General features: G+C 41.2%; 1 protein-coding gene across 1 annotated transcript in view; it reads right to left on the bottom strand.

Annotated features, from left to right (window-relative positions):
* LOC309653401 (BCL-6 corepressor-like) overlaps positions 1 to 24,015 on the bottom strand; it is a gene marked incomplete at both ends in the record, with an annotated part of 58,673 nt that overhangs the window by 22,151 nt on the left and 12,507 nt on the right. The window contains 7 exons of the mRNA XM_082448022.1: positions 817 to 983; positions 14,035 to 14,289; positions 14,633 to 14,946; positions 15,574 to 15,829; positions 16,606 to 16,826; positions 18,416 to 18,599; positions 19,687 to 22,503. Of these exons, the coding sequence (XP_082304148.1) occupies positions 817 to 983; positions 14,035 to 14,289; positions 14,633 to 14,946; positions 15,574 to 15,829; positions 16,606 to 16,826; positions 18,416 to 18,599; positions 19,687 to 22,503 (4,214 nt within the window). The remainder of the gene's footprint in view (positions 1 to 816; positions 984 to 14,034; positions 14,290 to 14,632; positions 14,947 to 15,573; positions 15,830 to 16,605; positions 16,827 to 18,415; positions 18,600 to 19,686; positions 22,504 to 24,015) is intronic.

Genomic DNA, 24,015 nt, shown 5'->3' with positions numbered 1-24,015 from the left:
CACTGTGGAAAACAGTATGGAGGTTTCTCAAAAAAACTAAAAACAGAACTACCACATGATTCTGCAATCCCACTCCTGGGCATGTATAAGGAGAAAACTCTAATTAGTAACAATACGTACACCCCAATGTTCATAGCAGCACTTTTACAATAGCCAAGACATTGAAGCAAGCTAAATGTCCACTGACAGATGAATGGATAGAGAAGATGAGATACATATATACAATGGAATACTACTCAGCCATAAAAAAGAATGAAATAATGCTATTTCCAGCAACGTGGATGGACCCCAAGATTGTCATAGTAAGTGAAGTCAAAGACAAATACCACATGATACCACTTATACGTAGAATCTAAAAGATGATACAAATGAACTTCTTTATAAAACAGAAATAGACTGAAAGACATAGAAAACAAAGGGGAAAGGGGGGAAAGGAATAATTAGGAGTTTGGGATGAACATATACACACTATTATATATAAAATAGATAATCAACAAGGATTTAATGTATAGCACAAAGAACTATATATCTTGTAATAAACTGTAATAGCAAAGAATCAGAAAAATATACATATATTTATAGGTATAACTGAATCACCTTGCTGTGTACTTGAAGCTAACACAACACTGTAAATCACCTATATTTCAATTGAAAAAAATAAGAAAAATTGAAGTAATACTCAACTTTGCCAGAAATATACATTTGATTCAATTCTGGAGTACTTTGTCATCAATGTGATTACTCATATTTCCTTAAGTGTTTCCCACATACCTGAGGACCACCACTGCTAGTGCCCTAGCAAGACACACCACTAACCTGGTTCCATCCTGGGCACAGCAGTTGACGTCAGCACCATATTTAAGAAGATGTTCAGCAATCTTGAGCCACCCTTCTGCACAAGCTTCATGCAGGGCACAGTAACCTGCATTGTCCTGATGATTAACGTCACAAATCTTGTTTTCCAGGCAGTACAAGACCAATTTCTATGAGGAGGAGAAAAGGGAACGCCATCAGATAGCACACAATAAACCTCATAATAATGATCTCTCCATAGCTTGGTAGTATCCATTTTCAAAGACGTCCACCATCAGGCCTGAGGCCGACCCCACTGTAGCATGGGGAGGCAATATCCATATTGGTGAAAGGTAACAGCATGTGTGAAAGTCTTGATGATGGAGACAGTGTTGTCAAGGGCTGCTAATACCTTAGACGATGCACTGATAAGTACAAAAGCACTCCCATTTGATGCGTATACTTGGTAGGTGGTAGTGGATGACAATACAAGTTTAGATAAAAGTATAGAAAACCAATACACAAGAAGAGAGTAAATGAGGTAAAGAACATCCCTAACCTTAAAGACGGAGGGAAACTCAGGAGGTTAGCCAGGTCCCACACTCCTGTAAAGATCAGAACCTGGGAAGCAAATGCTTCTGTTTTTATATTAAAGAAGAGTCTCTCTCGAGAATGCTAGTAGAGAAAACCCAGACTGTCACAGAAGGGGCCACTGTTGAGTGACACACAGGAGTGGAGCCTGTTATTGCAGCCGCTTTCTCCATGTGCTGGCCCCATGACCCGCCAGGCACTACAAAAGCCCCCACCAGGGCTGACCTTCTCATGCCTGCTACAAGGAACTAGGAAAAGCCCCCACCAGGGCTGACCTTCTTGTGCCTGCAGCTAGGGCTAAGAAAAGCCCCCTCCAGGGCTGACCTTCTAGCACAGACAGCTAGGCATTAGGGCACATCTATTGTGCCCATGGCCTCCAGCTTTCTCATGCACCTGTCACTGCCAGGGTCCCCATGACCCAGGGAGTTGTGCCACCTCCACAACCTGTCCTCATGGGGGCAGACCTGAGTGCTCCAGGGCAGCCTCAGAAGCAGAATCCTGTGGGTGGCCCACACACAGAGGTGGGGCTAAAACCACAGCTGAGCCCCAGGAGCAGGGCAACTAAGGAACAGGAAAAATATCTTTCTGAGCAACTGCACAAGCCACAGATTAAGTCCCTACAATCAGCTTGGTAAACCCTGCATCTATGGAATAACTGGATGGATTAATGTTCACACAAATGACACCAGTCTAACTCTAAGCAGTTGTGTACTTTGGGTACTAGTACATGCGGAAGCTGGGCCAGGACAGAGTCCGAGCTGCCTCCACAGTTCCCACAGAAGGAACAGAGATCTACCGAGAGGTTTTGGAGGGCCTCCTGGGGGAGGCGGAGGTTCACTGTGCTTCATGGTGGAGGCAAGGACACTGACAGGTGAGACCCAGGAATATATTATTATTACTATTTTTTATGTTTTGTTCTGTTTTCTTGTTTTTTTGTTTGTTTTTATTTATATTGTTTATATTTTTCATATATTTTTTATTTTTTATATTTCTATTTCTCTATCACTTTTTTCTTGTTTCTTCCTTGTTTTTTTTCCTTTGTTCTACTTTCTTTTTATCTTTTTCCTTTGTTCAATTTGTTCTTATCTTTTCTTACTTTTTTTATCATTTGTGTGTTTGTTTTTTTTGCTTTTTCTTTCAGTTTGCATTCTGCTTTGTATTTTTTATTTTTTGTATTTCTTAGTTCCCTTTTTAATTGTTTGATTTCATATTAGGATTCTTTTGTTTGTCTGGTTGTCCTCGTTTTTTGTTTTCTCTGTTTTTGTTTCTTATTTTGTATGTGTGTATGTTTTGTTCTGTTCTGTTGGATTTTTAAAAATTATTTTTTAATTTTCATTTAGTTTCTAAAACTTTTTAAGATTCTTAAAATTGCTTTTATATTTCTATTTCTATGTTACTCTTTTCTTGCTCTGTGTTTCTTCCTTGTTTTTTTCCCTTTCCTTTGTTCTATTTTGTTATTTTTCTTCTATGTTCTCTTTGTTCTCATCTTTATTTTTGTTTAATCATTTTTCTGTTTGCTTTGTTTTTTTCCTTTTTCTTTCAGTTTGCATTCTGCCTTTTTTTAATTTTTTGTTTTTGTCAGTTTTGTTTTTAATTGTTTGATTTCATTTTGGGGTTCTTTCGTTTCTGTTTTTTCTCTTGTTTTTTGGTTTCCCTGTTTTTGTTTCTTTTTTTTGTATGCGTGCGTGTTTCTTTGTTCTTGTTTGGTTCTGCTTTTACCATCTGTCTGGGGTCTTCTCTGTCTGTTCCCTTATTTGTTCTTAACTGTTGTTGCTGTTTTCTTGTTTTTGTCATTGCTATTTGTCTTGGTGTTGAATGTTTGTTTTCATTTGTTTTCTTACAACTCTTTCTTTTTTTTTTCCCTTTTACACCAAGCTCTGTGGCTTGCTGGGTCTTAGTTCCCAGGCTGGAAGTCGAGCCTGAGCCTCTGGGGTGGGAGAACCGAGTCCAGGACGCTGGAACACTATACAATTCCCAGCCCCAGGGACTATTAAACAGCTATAGTTCTCCTGCAGGTCTCCATCTCAACTCCAAGACCCGGCTCCACTCAACTGCCTGCAGACTCCAGTGCTGAATGGCCCATGCCAAACAACAAGCAAGACAGGAACACAAACCCACTCACCAGCAGACAGGCTGCCTAAAGCACTAAGCCCACAGACACCACAAAACACACCACCTAATGTGGCCCTGCCCATTAGAGGGAAAAGATCCAGCTCCATCCAACAGAGTGCAGGCACCACTCCCTCCCACCAGGAAGCCTACACAAGCCACTGGACCAAACTCACCCACTGTGGGCAGACACCAGAAGCAAGTGGAACTATGACCCTTACAGCCTGCTAAAAGGAGACCCCAAACACTGTAAGTTAAACAAAATGAGAAGACAGAGAAATATGTTGCAGATGAAGGAGCAAGGTAAAAACCCACAAGACCAAACAAATGAAGAAGAAATACTCAATCTACTGGAAGAGAATTCGGAATAATGACAGTAATGATAATCCAAAATCTCAGAAACAGAATGAAGAAAATACAAGAAATGTTTAACAAAGACCTAGAAGAACTAAAGAACAAACAGAGATGAACAAAGCAATAACTGAAATTAAAAATATTCTAGAAGGAATCAATAGCAGAATAACTGAAGCAGAAGAATGGGTAAGTGAGCTGAAAGGTAGAATGGTGGAAATAACTGCTGCAGAGCAGAATAAAGAAAAAAGAAAGAAAATAAATGAGGACAATCTCAGAGACCTCCAGGACAACCTTAAGTGCACCATATTCGAATTACAGGTGTCCCAGAATAAGAAAGAGAGAAAGGGTCTGAAAATATTTGAAGAGACTATAGTCAAAAACTTCCCTAACATGGGAAAGGAAATAGTCAATCAAGTCCAGGAAGTGCAGAGAGTCCCGTACAGGATAAACCCGAGGAGAAACATGCCGAGACACATATTAATCCAATTAACAAAAATTAAATAAAAAGAAAAAATATTAAAAGCAGCAAATGAAAAGCGAAAAATAATATACAAAGGAATCCCCATAAGGTTATCAGCTGATTTTTCAGCAGAAACTCCGCAGGCCAGAAGGGAGTGGCAGAATATACTTAAAGTGATGAAAGAGAAAAGCTTACAGCCAAGATTACTCTACCCAGCAAGCATCTCATTCAGATTCAATGGAGAAATCAAAAGCTTTACAGACAAGCAAAAGCTAAGAGAATTCAGCACCACCAAACCAGCTTTACAATAATAAAGGAACTTCTCTAGGCAGGAAACACAAGAGAAGGAAAAGACCTACAAAAACAAACACAAAACAATTAAGAAAATGGCAATAGGAATAAACTTATCAATAATTACCTTAAATGTAAATGGATTAAATGCTCCAACCAAAAGACACAGACTGGCTGAATGGATACAAAAACAAGACCTGTATATATGTTGTCTACAAAAGACCCACTTCACTCAGGAACACATACAGACTGAAAATGAAGGGATGGAAAAAGATATTCCATCTAAATGGAAATCAAAAGAAAACTGGAGTAGCAATATACGTTTCACAAAAAATAGACTTTAAAATAAAGACTGTCGGGCTTCCCTGCTGGTGCAGTGGTTGAGAATCTGCCTGCCAATGCAGGGGACACGGGTTAGAGCTCTGGTCTTGGAAGATCCCACATGCCACGGAGCAACTAGGTCCGTGTGCCACAACTACTGAGCCTGCGCATCTGGAGCCTGTGCTCCGCAACAAGAGAGGCCGCGATAGTGAGAGGCCCGCGCACTGAGATGAAGAGTGGTCCCCACTTGCCACAACTAGAGAAAGCCCTTGCACAGAAATGAAGACCCAACACAGTCAAAAATAAATATAAAAAAAAAAGAAAAACCTTTGCTGATTAACTTCTAGGCATTATATTAAAAAATAAATAAATAAATAAAGACTGTAACAAGAGATAAGGAAGGACACTATATAATGATCAAGGGATCAATGCAAGAAAAAGATATAACAACTATAAATATATATGCATCCAACATAGGAGCACCTCAATACATAAGGCAAATGACCCATAAAAGGGGAAATTGACAGTAAAACAATAAGACTGGGGGACTTTAACAATCCACTAACACCAATGGACAGATCATCCAAAATGAAAATAAATAAGGAAACACAAGCTTTAAATGACACATTAAAAAGATGGACTTAACTGATATTTATAGGACATTCCTTCCAAAAGTGGCAGAATACACTTTCTTCTCAAGTGCACATAGAACATTCTACAGGACAGATCACATCTTGGGTCACAAATCAAGCCTCGGTAAATTTAAGAAAACTGACATCACATCAAGCATCTTTTCTAACCACAATGCTATGATATTAGAAATCAATTACAGGAAAAAAAAACTGTAAAAAATACAAACACATGGAGGCTAAATAATATGCTACTAAATAACCAACAAGATCACTCAAGAAATCAGAGGAACTCAAAAAGATACCTACAAACAAATGATAATGAAAACACGACAACCCAAAATCTATGGGATGCAACAAAAGCAGTTCTAACTGGGAAGTTTAGAGCAACACAATCTTAACTCAAGAAACAAGAAGTCTCAAACAAACTAAACTTACACCTAACACAACTAGAGAAAAAAGAACAAACAAAACCGAAAGTTAGTAGAGGAAAGATCATAAAGATCATATGATCAGATCATAAAGATCAGAGCAGAAATAAATAAAATAAAATAAAACAGAACTGAAAAAAAACCAATAGCAAAGATCAATAAAACGAAAGCTGGTTCTTTGAAATTCTAAACAAAATTGATAAACCTTTAGCCATACTCATCAAGAAAAAGAGGGAGAGGACTCAAATCCATAAAATTAGAAATGAAAAAAAGTTACAACTGACACCGAAGAAATAAAGGATCAAAGGCTACTTCGAGCAGCCGTATGTCAATAAAATGGATAACCTGGAAGAAACGGACAAATTCTTAGAAAAGTACAACCTTCCAAGACAGAACCAGGAATAAATAGAAAATATTAACAGACCAATCACAAGTAATGAAATTGAAGTTGTGATTTAAAATATTCCAACAAACAAAAGTCCAGGACCAGATGGCTTCACAGGTGAATTCTATCAAACATTTACAGAAGAGCTAACACCTATCCTTCTGAAACTCTGCAAAAAATTACAGAGAGGAACACTCCCAAACTCATTCTACAAGGCCACCATCACCTTGGTACCAAAACCAGACAAAGAAAGCACAAAAAAAGAAAATTACGGACCAATATCAAATTTTTGAACACTGATGCAAAATCCTCAAGAAAATACTAGCAAACTGAATCCAACAACATATTAAAAAGATCATACACCATAATCAAGTAGGATTTATCCCAGGGATGCAAGGATTCTTCAATATACGCAAATCAACCAATGTGATACACCATGGTAAGAAACTGGAGGATAAAAACCATATGATCATCTCAACAGATGCAGTAAAGTTTTTTGACAAAACTCAACAGCCACTTATGATAAAATCTCTCCAGGGCTTCCCTGGTGGCGCAGTGGTTGAGAGTCTGCCTGCTAATGCAGGGGACACGGGTTCGAGCCCTGGTCTGGGAAGATCCCACATGCCGTGGAGCAACTAGGCCCGTGAGCCACAACTACTGAGCCTGCGCGTCTGGAGCCTGTGCTCCACAACAAGAGAGGCCACGATAGTGAGAGGCCGGCGCACCGCGTTGAAGAGTGGCCCCCGCTTGCCGCAACTAGAGGAAGCCCTCGCGCAGAAACAAAGACCCAACACAGCCAAATAAATAAATAAATAATAATTAAAGGTGCTAATAATTTAAAAAACAAAAAATCTCTCCAGAAAGTGGGCATAGGGGAACATTCCTCAACATAATAAAGGCCATATATGACAAACCTACAGCAAACATTAGTCTCAATGAAAAACTGAAAGCATTTCCTATAAAATCAGGAACAAAAAGGTGCCCATTCTCGCCACTGTTATTCAACATAGTTTTGGAAGTCCTAGCCATGGCAATCAGAGAAGAAAAAGAAATAAAAGGAATCCAAATTGGAGAAGTAAAACTGTCACTGTTTGCAGATGACATGATACTATACATAGAAAATCCGAAGGATGCCTCCAGAAAACTACTAGAGCTCATCCATGAATTTGGTAAAACTGCAAGTTACAAAATTAATGCACAGAGATCTCTTGCATTCCTGTACACTAACAACGGAAGATCAGAAAGAGAAATCAAGAAAACAATCCCATTTACCACTGCAACAACAAGAATAAAATACCTAGGAATAAATCTACCTAAGGAGGCAAAAGACCAGTACACAGAAAACTACAAGATACTGATGAAAGAAATCAAAGCCGACACAAACAGATGGAGAGATATACCATATTCTTAGATTGGAGGAATCAACATTGTGAAAATGACTATACTACCCAAAGCAATCTACAGATGCAATGTAATCCTTATCAAGTTACCAATGGGATTTCTCTCAGAATTAGAACAAAAAATTTTACAATATGTATAGAACCACAAAAGACCTCAAACAGCAAAAGCAAACGTGAAAAAGAAAAATGGAGCAAAAGTAATCAGGCTCCCTGACTTCAGACTATACTACAAAGCTACAGTAATCAAGACAGTATGGTACCGGCAGAAAAACAGAAAGATACATCCATGGTACAGGACAGAAAGCCCAGAGATAAACCCACACACCTATGGTCACCTAATCTATGACAAAAGAGGCCAGAATATACAATGGAGAAAAGACAGCCACTTCAATAAGCGATGCTGGGAAAACTGAACATCTACATGTAAAAGAATGAAATTAGAACACTCCCTAACATCATACACAAAAATAAACTGAAAATGGATTAAAGACCTAAATGTAAAACAGAACACTATAAACTCTTAGAGGAAAAACACTCTTTGACATAAACCACAGCAAGATCTTTCTTGCCCAGCTCCTAAAGTAATGAAAATAATAACAAAAATAAAGAAATTGGGCTTAATTAAACTTAAAAGCTTTTGCACAGCAAAGGAAACCATAAACAAGACAAAAAGACAACGCTCCAGAATAGGAAAAAATATTTGCAAACGAAGCAACGGACAAAGGATTAACCTCCAAAATATACAAACAGTTCATGGAGCTCAATATCAAAAAAACAAACAACCCACTCAAAAAATGTGTGGAAGACCTAAATGGCGAAGACCTAAATTTCTCTGAAGAAGACATACAGACGGCCAAGAGGCACATGAAAAGATGCTCAACATCACTAATTATTAGAGAAATGCAAATCAAAACTACAAGGAGGTATATCACCTCCCATCAGTCAGAGTGGCCATCATCAAAAAATCTACAAACAATAAACGCTGGAGAGGGTGTGGAGAAAAGGGAACCCTCTTGCATTGTTGGTGGGAATGTAAATTGATACAACCACTATGGAGAAGAGTATGGAGGTTCCTTTTTAAAAAGCTAAAAATAGAACTACCATACAACCCAGCAATCCCACTACTGGGCATATACCCTGAGAAAACCATAATTCAAAAAGAGTCATGTACCACAATGTTCACTGCAGCTCTGTTTACAATAGCCAGGACACAGAAGCAACCTAAGTGTCCATCAGCAGATGAATGGATAAAGAAGATGTGGCATATATACACAATGGAATATTACTTGGCCATAAAAAGAAACAAAATTGAGTTATTTGCCGTGAGGTGGATGGACGTAAAGTCTGTCATACAGAGTGAAGTTAAGTCAGAAATAGAAAAACAAATACCGTATGCTAACACATATATATGGAATCTACAAAAAAAAGGTTCTGAAGAACCTATGGGCAGGACAGGAATAAAGACATAGACATAGAGAATGGACTTGAGGACACATGGAGGGGGAAGGGTAAGCTGGGACAAAGTGAGAGAGTGGCATGGACATATATATACACTACCAAATGTAAAACAGATAGCTAGTGGGAAACAACCACATAGCACAGGGAGATCAGCTCGGTGCTTTGTGACCACCTTGAGGAGCGGGATAGTAAGGGTGGGAGGGAGACACAAGAGGGAGGAGATATGGGGATATATGTATATGTATAGCTGATTTACTTTGTTATAAAGCAGAAACTAACACACCAATGTAAAGCAATTATACTCCAATAAAGATGTTAAAAAATAAAACAACTAAAAATAGAACTACCATACCACCCAGCAAAAGAAAAAAAAATCTACAAACAATAAATGACAGAGAGCATGTGGAGAAAAGGGAACCCTCCTGCACTCCTAGTGGGAATGTAAACTGATACAGCCACTATGGAGAACAATATTGAGGTTCCTAAAAAAACTGAAAATAGAACTACCATACGACCCAGCAATCCCACTACTGGGCATATACCCTGAGAAAACCGTAATTCAAAAAGAGTCATGTACCACAATGTTCACTGCAGCTCTATTTACAATAGCCAGGACATGGAAGCAACCTAAGTGTCCACTGACAGATGAATGGATAAAGAGGATGTGGCACATATATACAATGGAATATTACTCAGCCATAAAATGAAATGAAATTGAGTTATTTGTAGTGAGGTGGATGGACTTAGAGTCTGTCAGACAGAGTGAAGTCCAAAAGAGAAAAACAAAGAACCCAATCCAAAAATGGGCAGAAGACCTAAATAGACATTTGTCCAAAGAAGATAGACTGCCAACAGACACATGAAAGAATGCTCAACATCATTAATCATTAGAGAAATGCAAATCAAAACTACAATGAGGTATCACCTCACACCAGTTAGAATGGGCATCATCAGAAAATCTACAAACAATAAATGCTGGAGAGGGTGTGGAGAAAAGGGAACACTCTTGCACTGTTGGTGGGAATGTAAATTGATACAGTCACTATGGAGAACAGTATGGAGGTTCCTTAAAAAACTAAAATAGAACTACCATACGACCCAGCAATCCCACTACTGGGCATATACCCTGAGAAAACCATAATTCAAAAAGACACATGCACCCCAATGTTCACTGCAGCACTATTTACAATAGCCAGGACACGGAAGCAACGTAAGTGTCCACAGACAGATGAATGGATCAAGAAGATGTGGCACATATATACAATGGAATATTACTCAGCCATAAAAAGAACAAAACTGGGTCATTTGTAGAGACGCGGATGGACCTAGAGGCTGTCATACAGAATGAAGTCAGTCAGAAAGAGGAAAATAAATATCGTATATTAACTCATATATGTGGTATCTGAGTAAACTGGTATAGACAATCTTATTTACAAAGCAGAAATAGAGACACCGACGTAGAGAACAAATATATGGGATGCCAAGGGGGATGGGGTGGTGAGTGGGATGAACTGGGAGTTTGGGATTGACATATATACACTACTATGTATAAAACAGATAATTACCGAGAATATACTGTATAGCACAGGGAACTCTACTCAATGCTCTGTGGTGACCTAAATGGGAAGGAAATCTAAAACAATGGATATATGTGTATGTATAACTGATTCACTTTGCTGTACAGCAGAAACTAACACAATATTGTAAAGCAGCTATACTGCAATTTAAAAAATACAGAAAAAAAAGAAGAGTCTCTCCCCATGTACTACATAAAGTGCTGTATTTTGCTTCATTCTCCATCCCAATTGGGGTTGAATCAATGTAACATTTCATATTTACTTATGTTAGTGACAGGAATCAACCTATGTATTTCAGGTATTAAGTAAAAGTGTATTCCTCCTACTTTTCAGAATGTGAACAGAATATGAAGAGTTTGTATTAGAATCACTGTTAACTAATTTCATTTCTTTGGTATGTTATAATAGCAGTTAAAACCAGAGCCTGTAGAAAACAGAGTGAACTTTAATGAAACTATGAACTTTAGTTACTAATAATGCGTCCTTATCAACATATCAACTGTAACAAAACATTAATAATAGGAATTTGAGGGGGAGAAGTTTGTACAAATACAGCGGGAACTCTGTATTTTTGCTCAATTCTAAAAACCTAAAGCTGCTAAAAAATAGTTTATTAAAAATGTGTAAATATATACACAGATATACTCCCACTACACAAGAGCAGTAACTTATTCAATGTTTTATTACCTTGGTTAAGAAAGTTTCATAAACATAGCACAAAATGTGCCACCAATAAACAAGTTACACTGTTTTCCTACAAGTCATGCTCAGCAGAGCACTATCATGCTCTGACAACAAAGGAAACAAAGTAGATAGAGTCTACAGGGGACCCAATACTTGTTAAGGGGGAGCTCACTGGAGGCGCAGCAAGCCTCATTGTGACAACTCTTAAATAACTCAACTGCTAAATTTAAAACAAGGGCCATTCTAGCCACTCACAGAAGTGAGGTGGGTTGTGAGGAGCCTTTCATGACTTTTCAAGGACACATCAACCAAAGGTGACCACCCACTTGGGAGCTAACTAGAATATTCCATTTGCTCATCCCATGAACCTAATGTGACATGCTGGCAAACATGGCCATCAGCACTCTGTTACTTTGGGTCACTATGGCAGCTCCCTTCCAAAACAAGAGAAGAAAGAGAGAAGGCATGCGCATAAATGGATTCCTTCATTCAGATCCTAACCTGCCAGAGAGCCCACGATCGTCTGGACTCCCAGGCCACCTGCACTGAAGCCCTGGTTACTGAACTAGGATATCGCATGAAGCTGCTCTTTTAGCAGGCCCTCACGAGGCAAACTCAAGTGAACACCTGCAAAGTTTTGTGCCCCAGCCAGGGTGAGGCCCTGTCACAATGCTCTGAAAGGCACTGATTACTCTGTACAGATCAATTTACCCAGATCTTGGCAGCCCACCTGGTATCCTATCAACCAAGGGTTTATTTGCTCTGACAATTATGGCCTTCACCTGGATACCTTCATCACTACTACAGCTGATTTATGGGTGCACAGAAATAAAAAGACATGACAGCTAATGGCTATTTCAACTCTCTTCATGTGGAGGGTGGCAGCAAAGCAGCAGTAACCAGGTCAGACTTTCTGCCATCAACTGTCAACTCAACTGTGTTACTATCACATAGTACTTCCCATTTCTGCAAATGAATATATCTTACGTTATCCCACAGAAATACCTATAAGATACCAGGAACAGGACTATTCTTACTCAACACCTGGGGAAACTGCAGACAAGAGAGGTCAAACCCCAACTTCAAGTTTACATGACCTATGAAACTTATAACTCATGTCTAGTGTTGAGAGTCAAAAGGTCAAATCAATAGCCCTGGCTAAAGAGATGTAACCTAAATGTGATAACCACCTGTAAAACCTTCTCTGTTGCAGCCAAGTTGGTTAAATACCTGCCTCCTAGTTTTTAAGGGTGGTGGCTTCTAAACAAATGATAACTGCTGTCACCAACAGTTAGAATAGTTAAGAGGCCAAGTAAGTCTCTCTATACATTGCTTGTTTATTTTTTAACACTAGAAATTGGGAATGTTTGAAGGGTACCCCACCCATTCCCAAACAAAATCAAACTGTTTTTGTTGCACAAATTAAAAATATCCCAGACTAAGAAAATGCTACTGTTTCAAAGGACTGTCCCACAGGGTGCTAGCTTACTTACAACTTCCCACCCACTCATGAAGTGTGCTCAGGGTCAATGGGAGACCTACAACTGGGCACTCAGAAAGGGCTCACAGACAATGCACAGCAGCACAAATCTGGCCAAGCTGAAGGAGACACAGTTTCAGTTAAATCCTGTGTGGTGGTAAAGATGCACAGTGGCAGTAATCTATTTCACAGATATTTCAAATTGTAAGTAGGGCAATTCCAATGTGATGCAGTCCTTGGAGAGCAGTGGGGTAGGGGAGAGAAGGGAAGATGGGGCGCCTTGGCTTTGGAGCCATACTGGTGAACTGCTACCTGCGTAAGTATCATTTAACTGCTCTGGGGTTCAATTTCCTCATGTGAAGTCAAGATAATACTTGTTACTACCACACGAAAAGGTTAAAAGGATGAAATGCGTTACCATGATCTTGTGGGCTTAGAATGAGTGCTGAGACAATACAATCTATCACTGACATCAGCCACGCTAGGTGGGGAAATGCAGGTGAAATGGGCAGGGAGTTTGGAGCAAAGTCTTAGTCCCTCCTCTCATCTGCCCTTGGGCTCTCCTACCCTCTCAGGAATAGAGGTCTGTCCCCCTCCATTTCCACAACCCTGCTGCCTCAGCACCTACCTTGCAGACACTGACCAACAGCTAACCCCAATGTGTATCTGTTCATAAGCAAGCCAAAATGGGCTAGTAAGTTCTCTTTCCCTTGCTAATCAGAATCCAAAGGGCTCATTTCCACAAGCCCTGGGTTATGTCAAATTTGATAGCAGACATAAGCGAGCAAGACTAGAGAATGCCAAACCAAGCTACCTGCTTAAACAAAGTAAATATCAGAGTGGCCTTTCTTTTCACACCTTGACTGAACAAGTCACCAAAAGAAGGGCAGCACCAGCAGGGCTAATACAAACATCCTGGTAGAATACCTAGTCCAGCTCCTAATGTTAAGGGGGCTGGGCTCTGAATGCCATCTCCTCCCCTGCCCTGGTCCCAGGCAGTGCACCCTCCTACCCCATGTCACGGAGCAGCGGCCAGTGATTTCTGAATCCAGGAACCCACAAGGACACCCACCTCGCAGCCAACTCGGGCGGCCCGCTGCAGGAGGGTCTCTCCAGCATTCTTATTGACAGTAAGTCTCTGTGCTTTCAGTTGCAAAGGGCGACACTGGGTTGTCTGCGGAGATGACCCCGAGTATAGCAGCTGTGAGGTCTGTGAAGCAGGCAGCAATTGCTGCAAATCGTTGAAGCACTTCTGGTCCTGCTTGGCTGGTGACCGTTCGCAGTCAGAAGTGAGCTCAGGCTGATTTCGGAATCTCTGGATGTTCACCTATCACAACAAAACCAGGCAGTACAAACATTTAAGGCCATCTTCCAAGAGCTGATTCTTGCCCTTCTCCCTGACTTACAAACCTGAGAAGGAGGCACTTTTTCCTTTTCAGTTGTTTGGAGGAGGGAGGGGTGTCAGAGGGTGTTGGGGAAAAGATTTAATTCGTACTAGTTTGAAACTTCAACACCACCTAGGAGATATGGTCCCTAGGACAAGTGAGTGAACTTCGGGAAGGAGATCAGGAAAAGGAAAGCTTTGTTCTTTGAGAAGCAGGGAACAGGTAGGCAAGCAATAATTCATGGAGTGCCTGCACAAGCCTGATTCAGGAGATGTCAAAAGGTACCTTGCTATCTGCATTGTCGCTTTTCAGTGAGGTGCACTGCCTGGGCTCCTGAGGAATCAAATGCTTGGTTTTGCACAGTCTCTTCCCAGATGTTTTCTCAGGGTCATTAGTGTATTTCTGCAGCAGCATGGCACCCTGGCAATCCTCTTGATCATCTCTGTACAGTACATCTGCCTCATGGCTTTCTTTAATTCTCTGCTGTTTGGTATGCATCATCAAGCCTGATGTGCAGCTTGGCTGGGTCTGCATTTGGTTGCCTGCAATGGTGGATAAAAGCCTCTTCGTGGGCATGGAGCTGGAGAATACAGGAAAGTCTAAAAGGGGGGTGGAGGGGTGAGGTGTAGGGAAGGCAGAAACATGCATTACAAGTTTTAGCTGGTACAGGAAGAAAAACCTATTGTTAACACTGATCACTTCAGTTTTCAAAGATATACTAATTACATTTCAAAGCCTTAACATTTTAATGACTCAAATTCAAACAGCAAATAAGTTAACCCACAAAATGACAAGTGTCATGTTTGGTCAAAGAGCCATGACAAGAGAGCAAGAGTCAGCTCTTCATGATTTTACACCCCCACCTAGTGGGCTCAGTTGCAGGACTTTCCTGACCAAGGACAACCCGTGTACATTCTAAGGAACTACCAAATTGACATATTAAGATGTTGGAATGAGGGCACTGTCATGCCACAGGGTCAACAAGACTTACCTTCCTGAGCAGCCATGGTCTGGGTAAGAAAAGCCCAAGAAATAAAGCTCCCTCCTTTCAACTGAGTTCCTCACTGTACATTGCAGAAGGAAGTATGGAGGCTAGTAGGACCTCACGAGAGAACTCCCCACCTACCACGTACTACTCAGTCAACTTCGATGGTGCTCAGGTCCCGTCCAGGGCCCTTTGCCACAGACGACAGGTGACCCACCCTCCAGGGGAAGCCCCCGTGTACCTTGATCATTGTCACTAGATTTGAGGAACTCCTCCGACCAGCTTCTGTTGCCTTTGACCTCTTCACTCTTTCTGTTGGGTTTCTCTTCAGAGATTTCACTGCCCTGGGCAACGATCTCAGGCTTAACAGCCTGGGTCACTTCCTTCCTGCCTTGCCAGGCAGGTTTGCTCTCTGCTGCCAACACCTGATGCTCCCATTCTCTAAGGTGCAGCAAGTGGCGCTTTTTGGGATGGAGCCCTGTTAATTCAATGCACACCTGTCATTTCCCTCTCAGGCCAGTCATCTAATGGAGAAATAACTACAAATTAATCAAAAAGTACCCTGTGGGGGTGGGTGTTAGCCTGTCTTACACATCAGTAATGGGAGTATAGGAAGGGAGGAGTGTGGTCACTCTCTTTGCTGGAACGTAAGTCTTGGGAGACTTTGTCTCTCTGTCTTTAGCTATCTTGGGGCTTGAGCATCTAGCAACGGGGAAGAGGAGGTGTAAGCACCTTTCCCAAGGCCTGTAGGTTGTATGTATCACTGAAACCATGTAACTGTTACCATTTCCTGTCCAGGAGAAAGGTCCTTAATATCTCAACACCTCAGTGACACTATGTACTTCCATCCCTTTCACTGGCACGTATGCCTTTCACAGATGTCTCAAGACAGGTGGTTTGAAGACTGATTAGCTAGGTGATATTTTGTGTCTTCCAGATGAACAACAAAACAGTTGTTGAATAGACAGGACCCTATCTTCCTTGCCATATAACTTATCATCAGATTAAGAATCAGTTTATCAGCACAAGTGTTTCAGATTCCAAGCCCAAATTTTACATTTCAACAACAGGTGTCATGTAGTCACCTGTATCTCTAATAACAGTTTCAACTATTTCTAAACAGGCATCATTCTCAAGAAGAATATTTTCTACTTAAGTTTTCACCCTCATGCAAACTTTGTAAAAGTGATATTAGTTTGTATCTCACCCACCTGATTTTTTGGCTGGCATCTTCTGCCCACAGAAAATACCCAGAACACTTGTGATGACTTACTTCACATGTGTTGGCAAAGAGTGATTCACTGGTAACCTCATCTCCCTGCTCCTCATTGAATGACAGCACCCCCACAAAAAGAGCCCTTTCCTGACAGGCTCTAGGCTTCCCATCTGGTAAAACCTGCCTGGGTGCAGAGGGTGCCCCTTCACCCACCAGGTCTGGGAGCATGCAGCACATGTGTTGCCCTTCCTGCTCAGCCAGGCATGGGACTCCTGTGCCTGAAATTACAGACAGTCTCCTCATGCCTTGTCCCCAGGGACCCCAAAGTGTGATGGCTGTGGTGCCTCATTCTGAATTATTATCAGAAAGCTCCATTGCTAAAGTCATGGTTCACTGAAATCACCCACCCACACACACAGTTTAGTTGTTTTCTTCCACATTTCACAACAGGATCTTTTCCCAAACTAGGTCCATCCACCCTTTCCCCCAAATACCCACTTAAGACACTACGAGAAAAAAAAATAATAATAATTGAGACCTTTTCAGTGCTGCCTCTCAGAGAAAAGATTTGGATTCTCTTAAATGAAGCCCTCACAAGAGGGCTCCTGAAGAACACCTATGACTGTGCAAGATACAAAGGCTATACAACCTACATGGGAGAGAAGCTATACAGCACATTCCTTCAGATCTCAATTTAGTCTTTTGCAATGGAGATCATTTTAAGGCCTATCCAAATGACTACCCTTGAAGACAAAGAAGACAGACAAAGAGATATGTAGGGGCACTGACCATGAGGATCTGCCATTGTAGCTACTTTTCTAAAAACAGAAAGTCACGTGTCCTTGGTTTTGCAGTCTAGGCAGATGTTACCATGTCTATGTTTAACACTTGCTTCCTGCAGCACAGTCATATGATTCACAGCACATATGTCCCATAATTTATCATGTTGTACCACAGTATTTCCTCACAAAAGCATCACCATGGCAACATTTACAAGTCATCATAGCAACAAAGCAACCTCTCTACTACTGAGCCATGCCCAGTTAGCACTAAACAAAATGGGGAAGTATTGATTGTTTAAGACTTACTAATGATTTAAATTCCATCCACTGCAGGTAATTACAGAAACTCCAGCAAAAGCTAACCTTGTTAAAACTTATTTCCTCTGCAGAAGAGGCTTTGGGAATCTTTGTTCAAAACTCAAAGTAGTTTACAAAACATACACATGCTGTAGTGTAAGAGAGGTTTCCTGACCTAAAAAGTTTCATGAAGCTCTTTGACTCAGCCTTCTTCCAATTCCTGCCCAGCCATTTCCATTGAGCAGGTCCTAAGTCTGACCCAGCCAAACAGCTGGCAAAGAAGGCCGTCACTGCATGTTTGAGAAGGAAGGGATGAATGTCTCCTTGTCCTTCCCACTGATGGCTCCTACTTATGCACGTCCTAGTTTTAAGAACCTAACTCATTTGCTGTCTTTTAAAGTGAAAATTTAACTCAACTGCCTATACTATCATAGAGTAAATGAAAATCTTGACCACCATATTTTCAAGTTAATTCACTTTTTTGTAGGCCACTGCCACAGAGATGTACCCAGAGACGTACCATATTAGAGTATTTCTAACTTCAGGGCCAGTGCTTCTTTGAAAAAGGATATGTGTCCCAAGAAATAATCCACCCTATGTGCTTCTTTCTTGGATGCCCCAACTTTCAAAAGGACAATCAACCCTTCACTCTGCAGACTGAAAGAGCAGCCTATTTCCCCCTGCAGCCGCCATACTGCAAAGTGAATTCCTTCCTCTCACCTCCCTCAATTCTGAGAGTAGACTCAACCCCATTCTCATAACTGTAGTACCACACTCAAGCTACTTACATCTCTCACTATCATTCTGGTTGTCAGTGGCCTCCAGGGTTACCTTCTTCCGCTTTTTGCCCTGACTTCCTTTCAGGCTTTCCCGGTCAGCAGGGCTGATCTTGCACACCTCAGAGCCTTTGGTTGTAGGGTGGCCACATTTTTTCTCTTTCATCTCCAGCTCCAAGAAGCGCAACATTGCACGCTAGAAAGAGAATGAATATGGAAAAAATACACCTTACCATTAAAGATATTTTAGTTGCCTTATCTTTAAGTATCTCCAAAAAAAGTTTGCCTGAAAACAAATACAATTTATGAAATAAAGCTGTATTACCATATCCTTTTCATAAAATTTGGCATGCAGATACATATGCTGTATGTATGTATATTCATGAACACACTATTGCAAAAATACATTCTCTTTTGGAGATAAATAAAAACAAAGATAAAACAGTAGTAAGAAGAGATGCACAATGAACAAAGATGGGCATAAGCTATAAACTTCCCTTCAAATATTTTGTAACAAAATTTAATTCTAAAAGTTTATGTAATATTCTAGTAAAAATAATTTGAAAAAAAGAAATTTGCAGAACTGATGGTGAGCCAGGTAGATACAATACTGTCCTTTTGCAATCTTTCTATTCCTGTAATTAAGGTGGGCATTCAATGGGTCATTTACATAACTTTATCCATTTTTATAAACATGTGCCAACTTTTTTCATGATATTACAGCAATAATTTGACTTCATTAATCTTTTAAATAATGCTAAAAATCTTGATAAATTCCTGCACGAATGATAATTCACTACTGAGTTAGATACAGGCTATAGCTCATTATGCAAGGGGTGTGTGCACACATGCGTGCGCGTGTGTGTGAAGGCTGCATGAATGCCACAGACATGCGGCTCCTACACACTTCCACCAACTATCACCACATAGGGCATTCTGAACAGCAATTCTAGGTATAACTGTTAACATACAGTAACAGCACAAAAATCAAAGCAGCTTGTAAACATCACACAACCTTTGCAATTATTAAAACTTCTGATACCAGCATTTTAGTGAAGTCCTTTTACAGTCTACACAATCACTTGAAGTATGCAGATACACGAACCTCCTAAGTGCTACCATGTACTCCCCTTACCGGAGACATTTCAAAGATTTCAATTACCATAAGCTTCATTAATTAAATCTGCCTAGTGTCCTGCCCTACCATGTCCCCCCCAATCCTCTTCATACATTTAGAAAACTGACAACTAGTCAACCTCCTGAAATTTGGGTCGGGGACGCACCTGCAATGCCCGCTGCTCCCGGTTGAGCTGACTGGAATCTGCATACAGTTCAGTAGTAACACATTTGAACTGGTCACCCACGTAACCAGTAGTGTTTGCAATTCTCTTTGCCAGCTTAGATAGCTTTGGTTTCAGAACTTTGACATCGTTTGATTCTGCCTCATCAACTCCATCCTTGGTATAAGTGGGGGTGACGTCCACACTCGGTGGGGCACTGCCCAAGCAAAGTGGTTTGGGATCCTTTTGGGTTTCACCAGAAGTTACCGCAGGGCCATCATTCCCAAGAGTTGGCTCCAGGAATGGAGTCAAGACCGACATCGCCAGGTTCTCCTTGTTGGTTCCCCCTGGAACATTCTCCTTGCTTAAACGGAAGACAGACTGGCCTGGAGCTTGTTTGAAAGTACAGGCTTCCTGGAAGTCACTGATCTGCCCCAACTCCTCTTTCAGGGCAATGAAATCCTGGCGTGGCTGCAGGGCTGGGTCAGTTCGGGGTTTGGTGGGCTCAGCACTCTGGCCAACACTCTCAGCCGTGAACCTGGCTTTGGATATGTCTGCATCAGGTTTCACATCTGGCTTTTCCTGGAGAAGATCTACACAGACAAGACTGTCACTCCTGATGGGAGTTTTCCCTTGATTCCAGATAAGGGTTGCATTTAGGTTCTTGTTAGTGGAGACTTCTGGATGTAACGTGGTGCTGTTAGCTTCCAACATCTCAGGAATCTGATTCCGAATGGTTGAGTACTCATAGGAGGCTCTGTCGTGGGACGAGGACAACTTCTCTGGTTTCTCTTCTTTAGTGGGCATAGTGGGCTGCACCACGTCCAACGCATCTTGGTTGGTCACAAACTCTGGCTGGCCGAAGGGTACCCTGTAGGGCAATCTAGGCTTTGTGGCAAGGTGCCTGGGAAAGAGAGTACTGTTTGGCAACAAAACTGGGTGAGGGTAGATAGGTCCCTCACCATGTAAGGAAATGGGACTCAGATGAGTGCTTTTAGGTGCTGGGTAAGGGAGGTATCTCCCAGGGTAAGAAATTGGTGGGGACCTGAATGCCTCATTTGGAGATAGAAATATTGAAATTGGTGGGAAGCCCTTCTCATTTGCTTTGAAACTCGGCTCTGGGTTGCTGGCTTTGGTCCCCTTGCTGCTGGTGTCACTGCCATGCTTGGCAGTTGCGGTCAGGGGCTGGCCCATGTGTTGATTAAAACATGCCATTGAATCCATGGAGCTCCTGCTAGTCTTGCTGCCATCTGCACTGGCATCTGGAACTGGCAACACAAAGGCTGGGTGGTCCGTGCTCAGCACTGACCCCAAAACATTAGTGACTGCGGCACCTGTGTTGCCCACTTGGAGACATGAAGAACTGTGCTGCTGCGAGATGGCCCTGTCCAAGGCCTTGTTTTTCAGTGGCAGGCCTTTGCCATTGTTCTCTTTGTTACAACTTGGTCCAGGCACCACCCAGGATGATGTAGCCATGTTAATGATCTCAGGTCTATAGGCAGCACAGTTGTTTCCTGGAGGAGACAGTGTTTCTTTCGGAATCTCACTTCTGGAGAGCACTAGGCCACTTCCAGTTCTGCTGTAAACCAGGACCTTGGGAGCCTTCTTTTTCATGCGGTCAGCTGTGAAAGCATCTACATCCACCACTTCAGAAGACAAGTCTAGGGGCTTATTAATGACGTCTTTGGTAACCATATGCTTCTTCAACAGAGGAAGTGACCGGACACCTTTTCTGTGTTCACCTGCTGTTTTCCAGATGTGCTCAGGAACTGGCTGAGCACTTCTGCCTCCTTCTGCAGTCTTCAGATATTCGCTGCTGCAGAGCCTGGCCATGGGGAACTCGCTGCTGACTGTCATATATGGCTTTGACAGGGAAATGGAGGGCGAGGTGGAAATCATGGCAGAGTGCTTATGAAATTCAGAGTAGGTGTCTGCACTGGGCTGGGAAGCAAAGTGGACTCTTGGTAAAGGCCAAGGTGAGGGGGGCAATAGGAGAGCTGTGTCCTCCAGCTGGCCATGGGTGACTTCCTTGGCAGAGAGCACCCTAGACTGCTCACTGTTACGAATGTGGAGATATGAGTGGGAATTAAACTGGTTCCCAGGACTGATGCCCATCTCACAGGGCAGGCTTCTGGACCAGAAGCGGGACAGAGGCGGGACATCTGGAGAGGCTGAAGGCACTGAGAACCTCACAGGTGAAGCAACAGATGATGGCATGTAGGGACTGACAGAGTGAGGTGGTGGCAGGTGGAAAGAGTGCTCCTCATTTCTGAAAACTGGAGAATACAGCGGCTGGACTAAGTTGTGAGACTGCTGAAGTGGCAAGGTCTTGTACGTGTTCAGTGAATACTTATTTGGTGAGCTGTGGAAAGGGGAGATGGGTGGCGTGGCCTCCTCCATGTAAGGATTGACCCAGGGCATCTGCAGATAATTAGCACCACTGATGTTGAGAGGTCTGTATCTGTTATTAGCAGACCTATCTAAGCCCAATGTTTCTGCTGTAGGTATAGCACTTCTTTGCATACGAGGTGGTGTTTTGTAAACAGCATTGAAGCTATCTGGGGGTTCTTCAGAGACAGCAGAAGCCTCCACTGTCTCAGGTATATTCGGTTTGAACTGCATCTCTGGATTTCTTTCTGAAGAAAACCCAGGGCCACCTAAAGAGCTCATGGCAGCCTCCTGATCTTTCTCTGAGCCCAGTTCACACAAACCAGAAGATATAATGCCTTCAGGTACACAGAGCTCTTTTGGGATCAGGCCACTGTGGTCCATGCTCACCACTGCCACGCCATCGATCCAGTGGGCAACAGTCACATCCACCTTTACAGAAAAAGAACATGGGTGTTACTTACCATTCCTTCAAAGCAACAGTACCCACCCCAAAGAAAATCTGCAAATTAATTTATTACGACAGCAGCCTAACATTAGAGTAACCATGGTTAAAGATGAACTAAAAATAAAATACTCACGGGGCTTGCTTTTTCCACTAAGACAAATCCTATCTCATGGCAGTGAAATGTGCTCCCTGCTTTCTTCACTGCTCTGTTCAACTAGCATTCTAAAAGCATGTAAAATGTTTACCCCTTTAGAGTTAATATATATTAAATAACTCATCTATTAACTCTGAAAAGTTCACCTTCTTGGCAAAAATTCTATAATACAATTGAGAGAACACCAGCTCCACCACTTTGCACTACCCTCATGGGATTCAGAACTCACACTAAACCTCCCCAGCCCTGTCAGGGTTGTGGAAGGGATTCTTTCCTGGATATAGGAAGGCACAAATTAATATAACCAAAAACAATCTTCCATTGGACAACTGGAACATGGCATATTACCTGTCTCATTTCTAAATCAATGAAGAGTCTAAGGGTCAAACTGTGGTTACATCTTTTGATTTCCTCTTCCTAGTGTCTGAAGATAGTCCTGTGTTTCATATTTTACTGGTAAAAGGTAAACCATAAGGGTCTACTTAAAGGCTAGAAATGTATCCAGCTGATGGCACTGACAGAGCCAAAGACAGAATCTTGAAAGCAGTAAGACAAAAGTGACTCATCACAAACATGGGAACCTCTATAAAATTATTAACTGATTTCTTAGCTGAAATCTTGCAGGCAAAAAAGCAGTGGATGATAAAATTAAAAGTGTGAAAAAAAGTAACTGTTAACCAAGAATGCAACATTACAACATCTGCAAAAATGTCCTTCAAAACTGGAGGAGAAATTAAGGCTTTTCCCAGATTAAAACAAAACAAAACAAAACAAAAACGATAAAGGAATTCATTACCACAAGAACTTCCCTAGAAAAAATTCTAAAGGGAGTCCTTTAAGTTGAAACAAAAAGATGCTCTATAGAAACACAAAGTTATGTGGATTACAAGATTCTCCCATAAAGTTAAATAGACAGGTAAATAAAGGACCCTGTACTACTGTAATATGTGTCTGTATGTCCATTTCTAACTGTACTATGAAACAATAAAAATCATATCTATGTTAATGGAGACAATATATATAAAGACATTAATTTTTGACACCTATATGGAGACAGTGAACCTAAAAATACATAGTTTTTATATACCATGGATGTTACCAATTTAAAATATATTATTATTATTGAAAGATGTTTTATATAATCCCCATGGTAACCGGAAAGAAAATATGTACAGAATATACACAAAGGAAATAATAAGACAATCAAAGCATATCACTACAAAAAGTTGACATAACAAAGTAAGACATTAAAAGAAAAAATGAGGAACCAAAACACTCAAGACATACAGAAAACAGCAAAGATAACAGTAAATCGTTCCCTATCAGTAATTATTTCAAATGT

The sequence above is a fragment of the Balaenoptera physalus genome (assembly GCF_965194825.1).
Source record: "Balaenoptera physalus genome assembly, chromosome: Y".
Taxonomy (NCBI): Eukaryota; Metazoa; Chordata; class Mammalia; order Artiodactyla; family Balaenopteridae; genus Balaenoptera; species Balaenoptera physalus.
The sequence above is the reverse complement of the archived record's forward strand: the minus strand, read 5'-3'. Positions and strand labels throughout refer to the sequence as shown.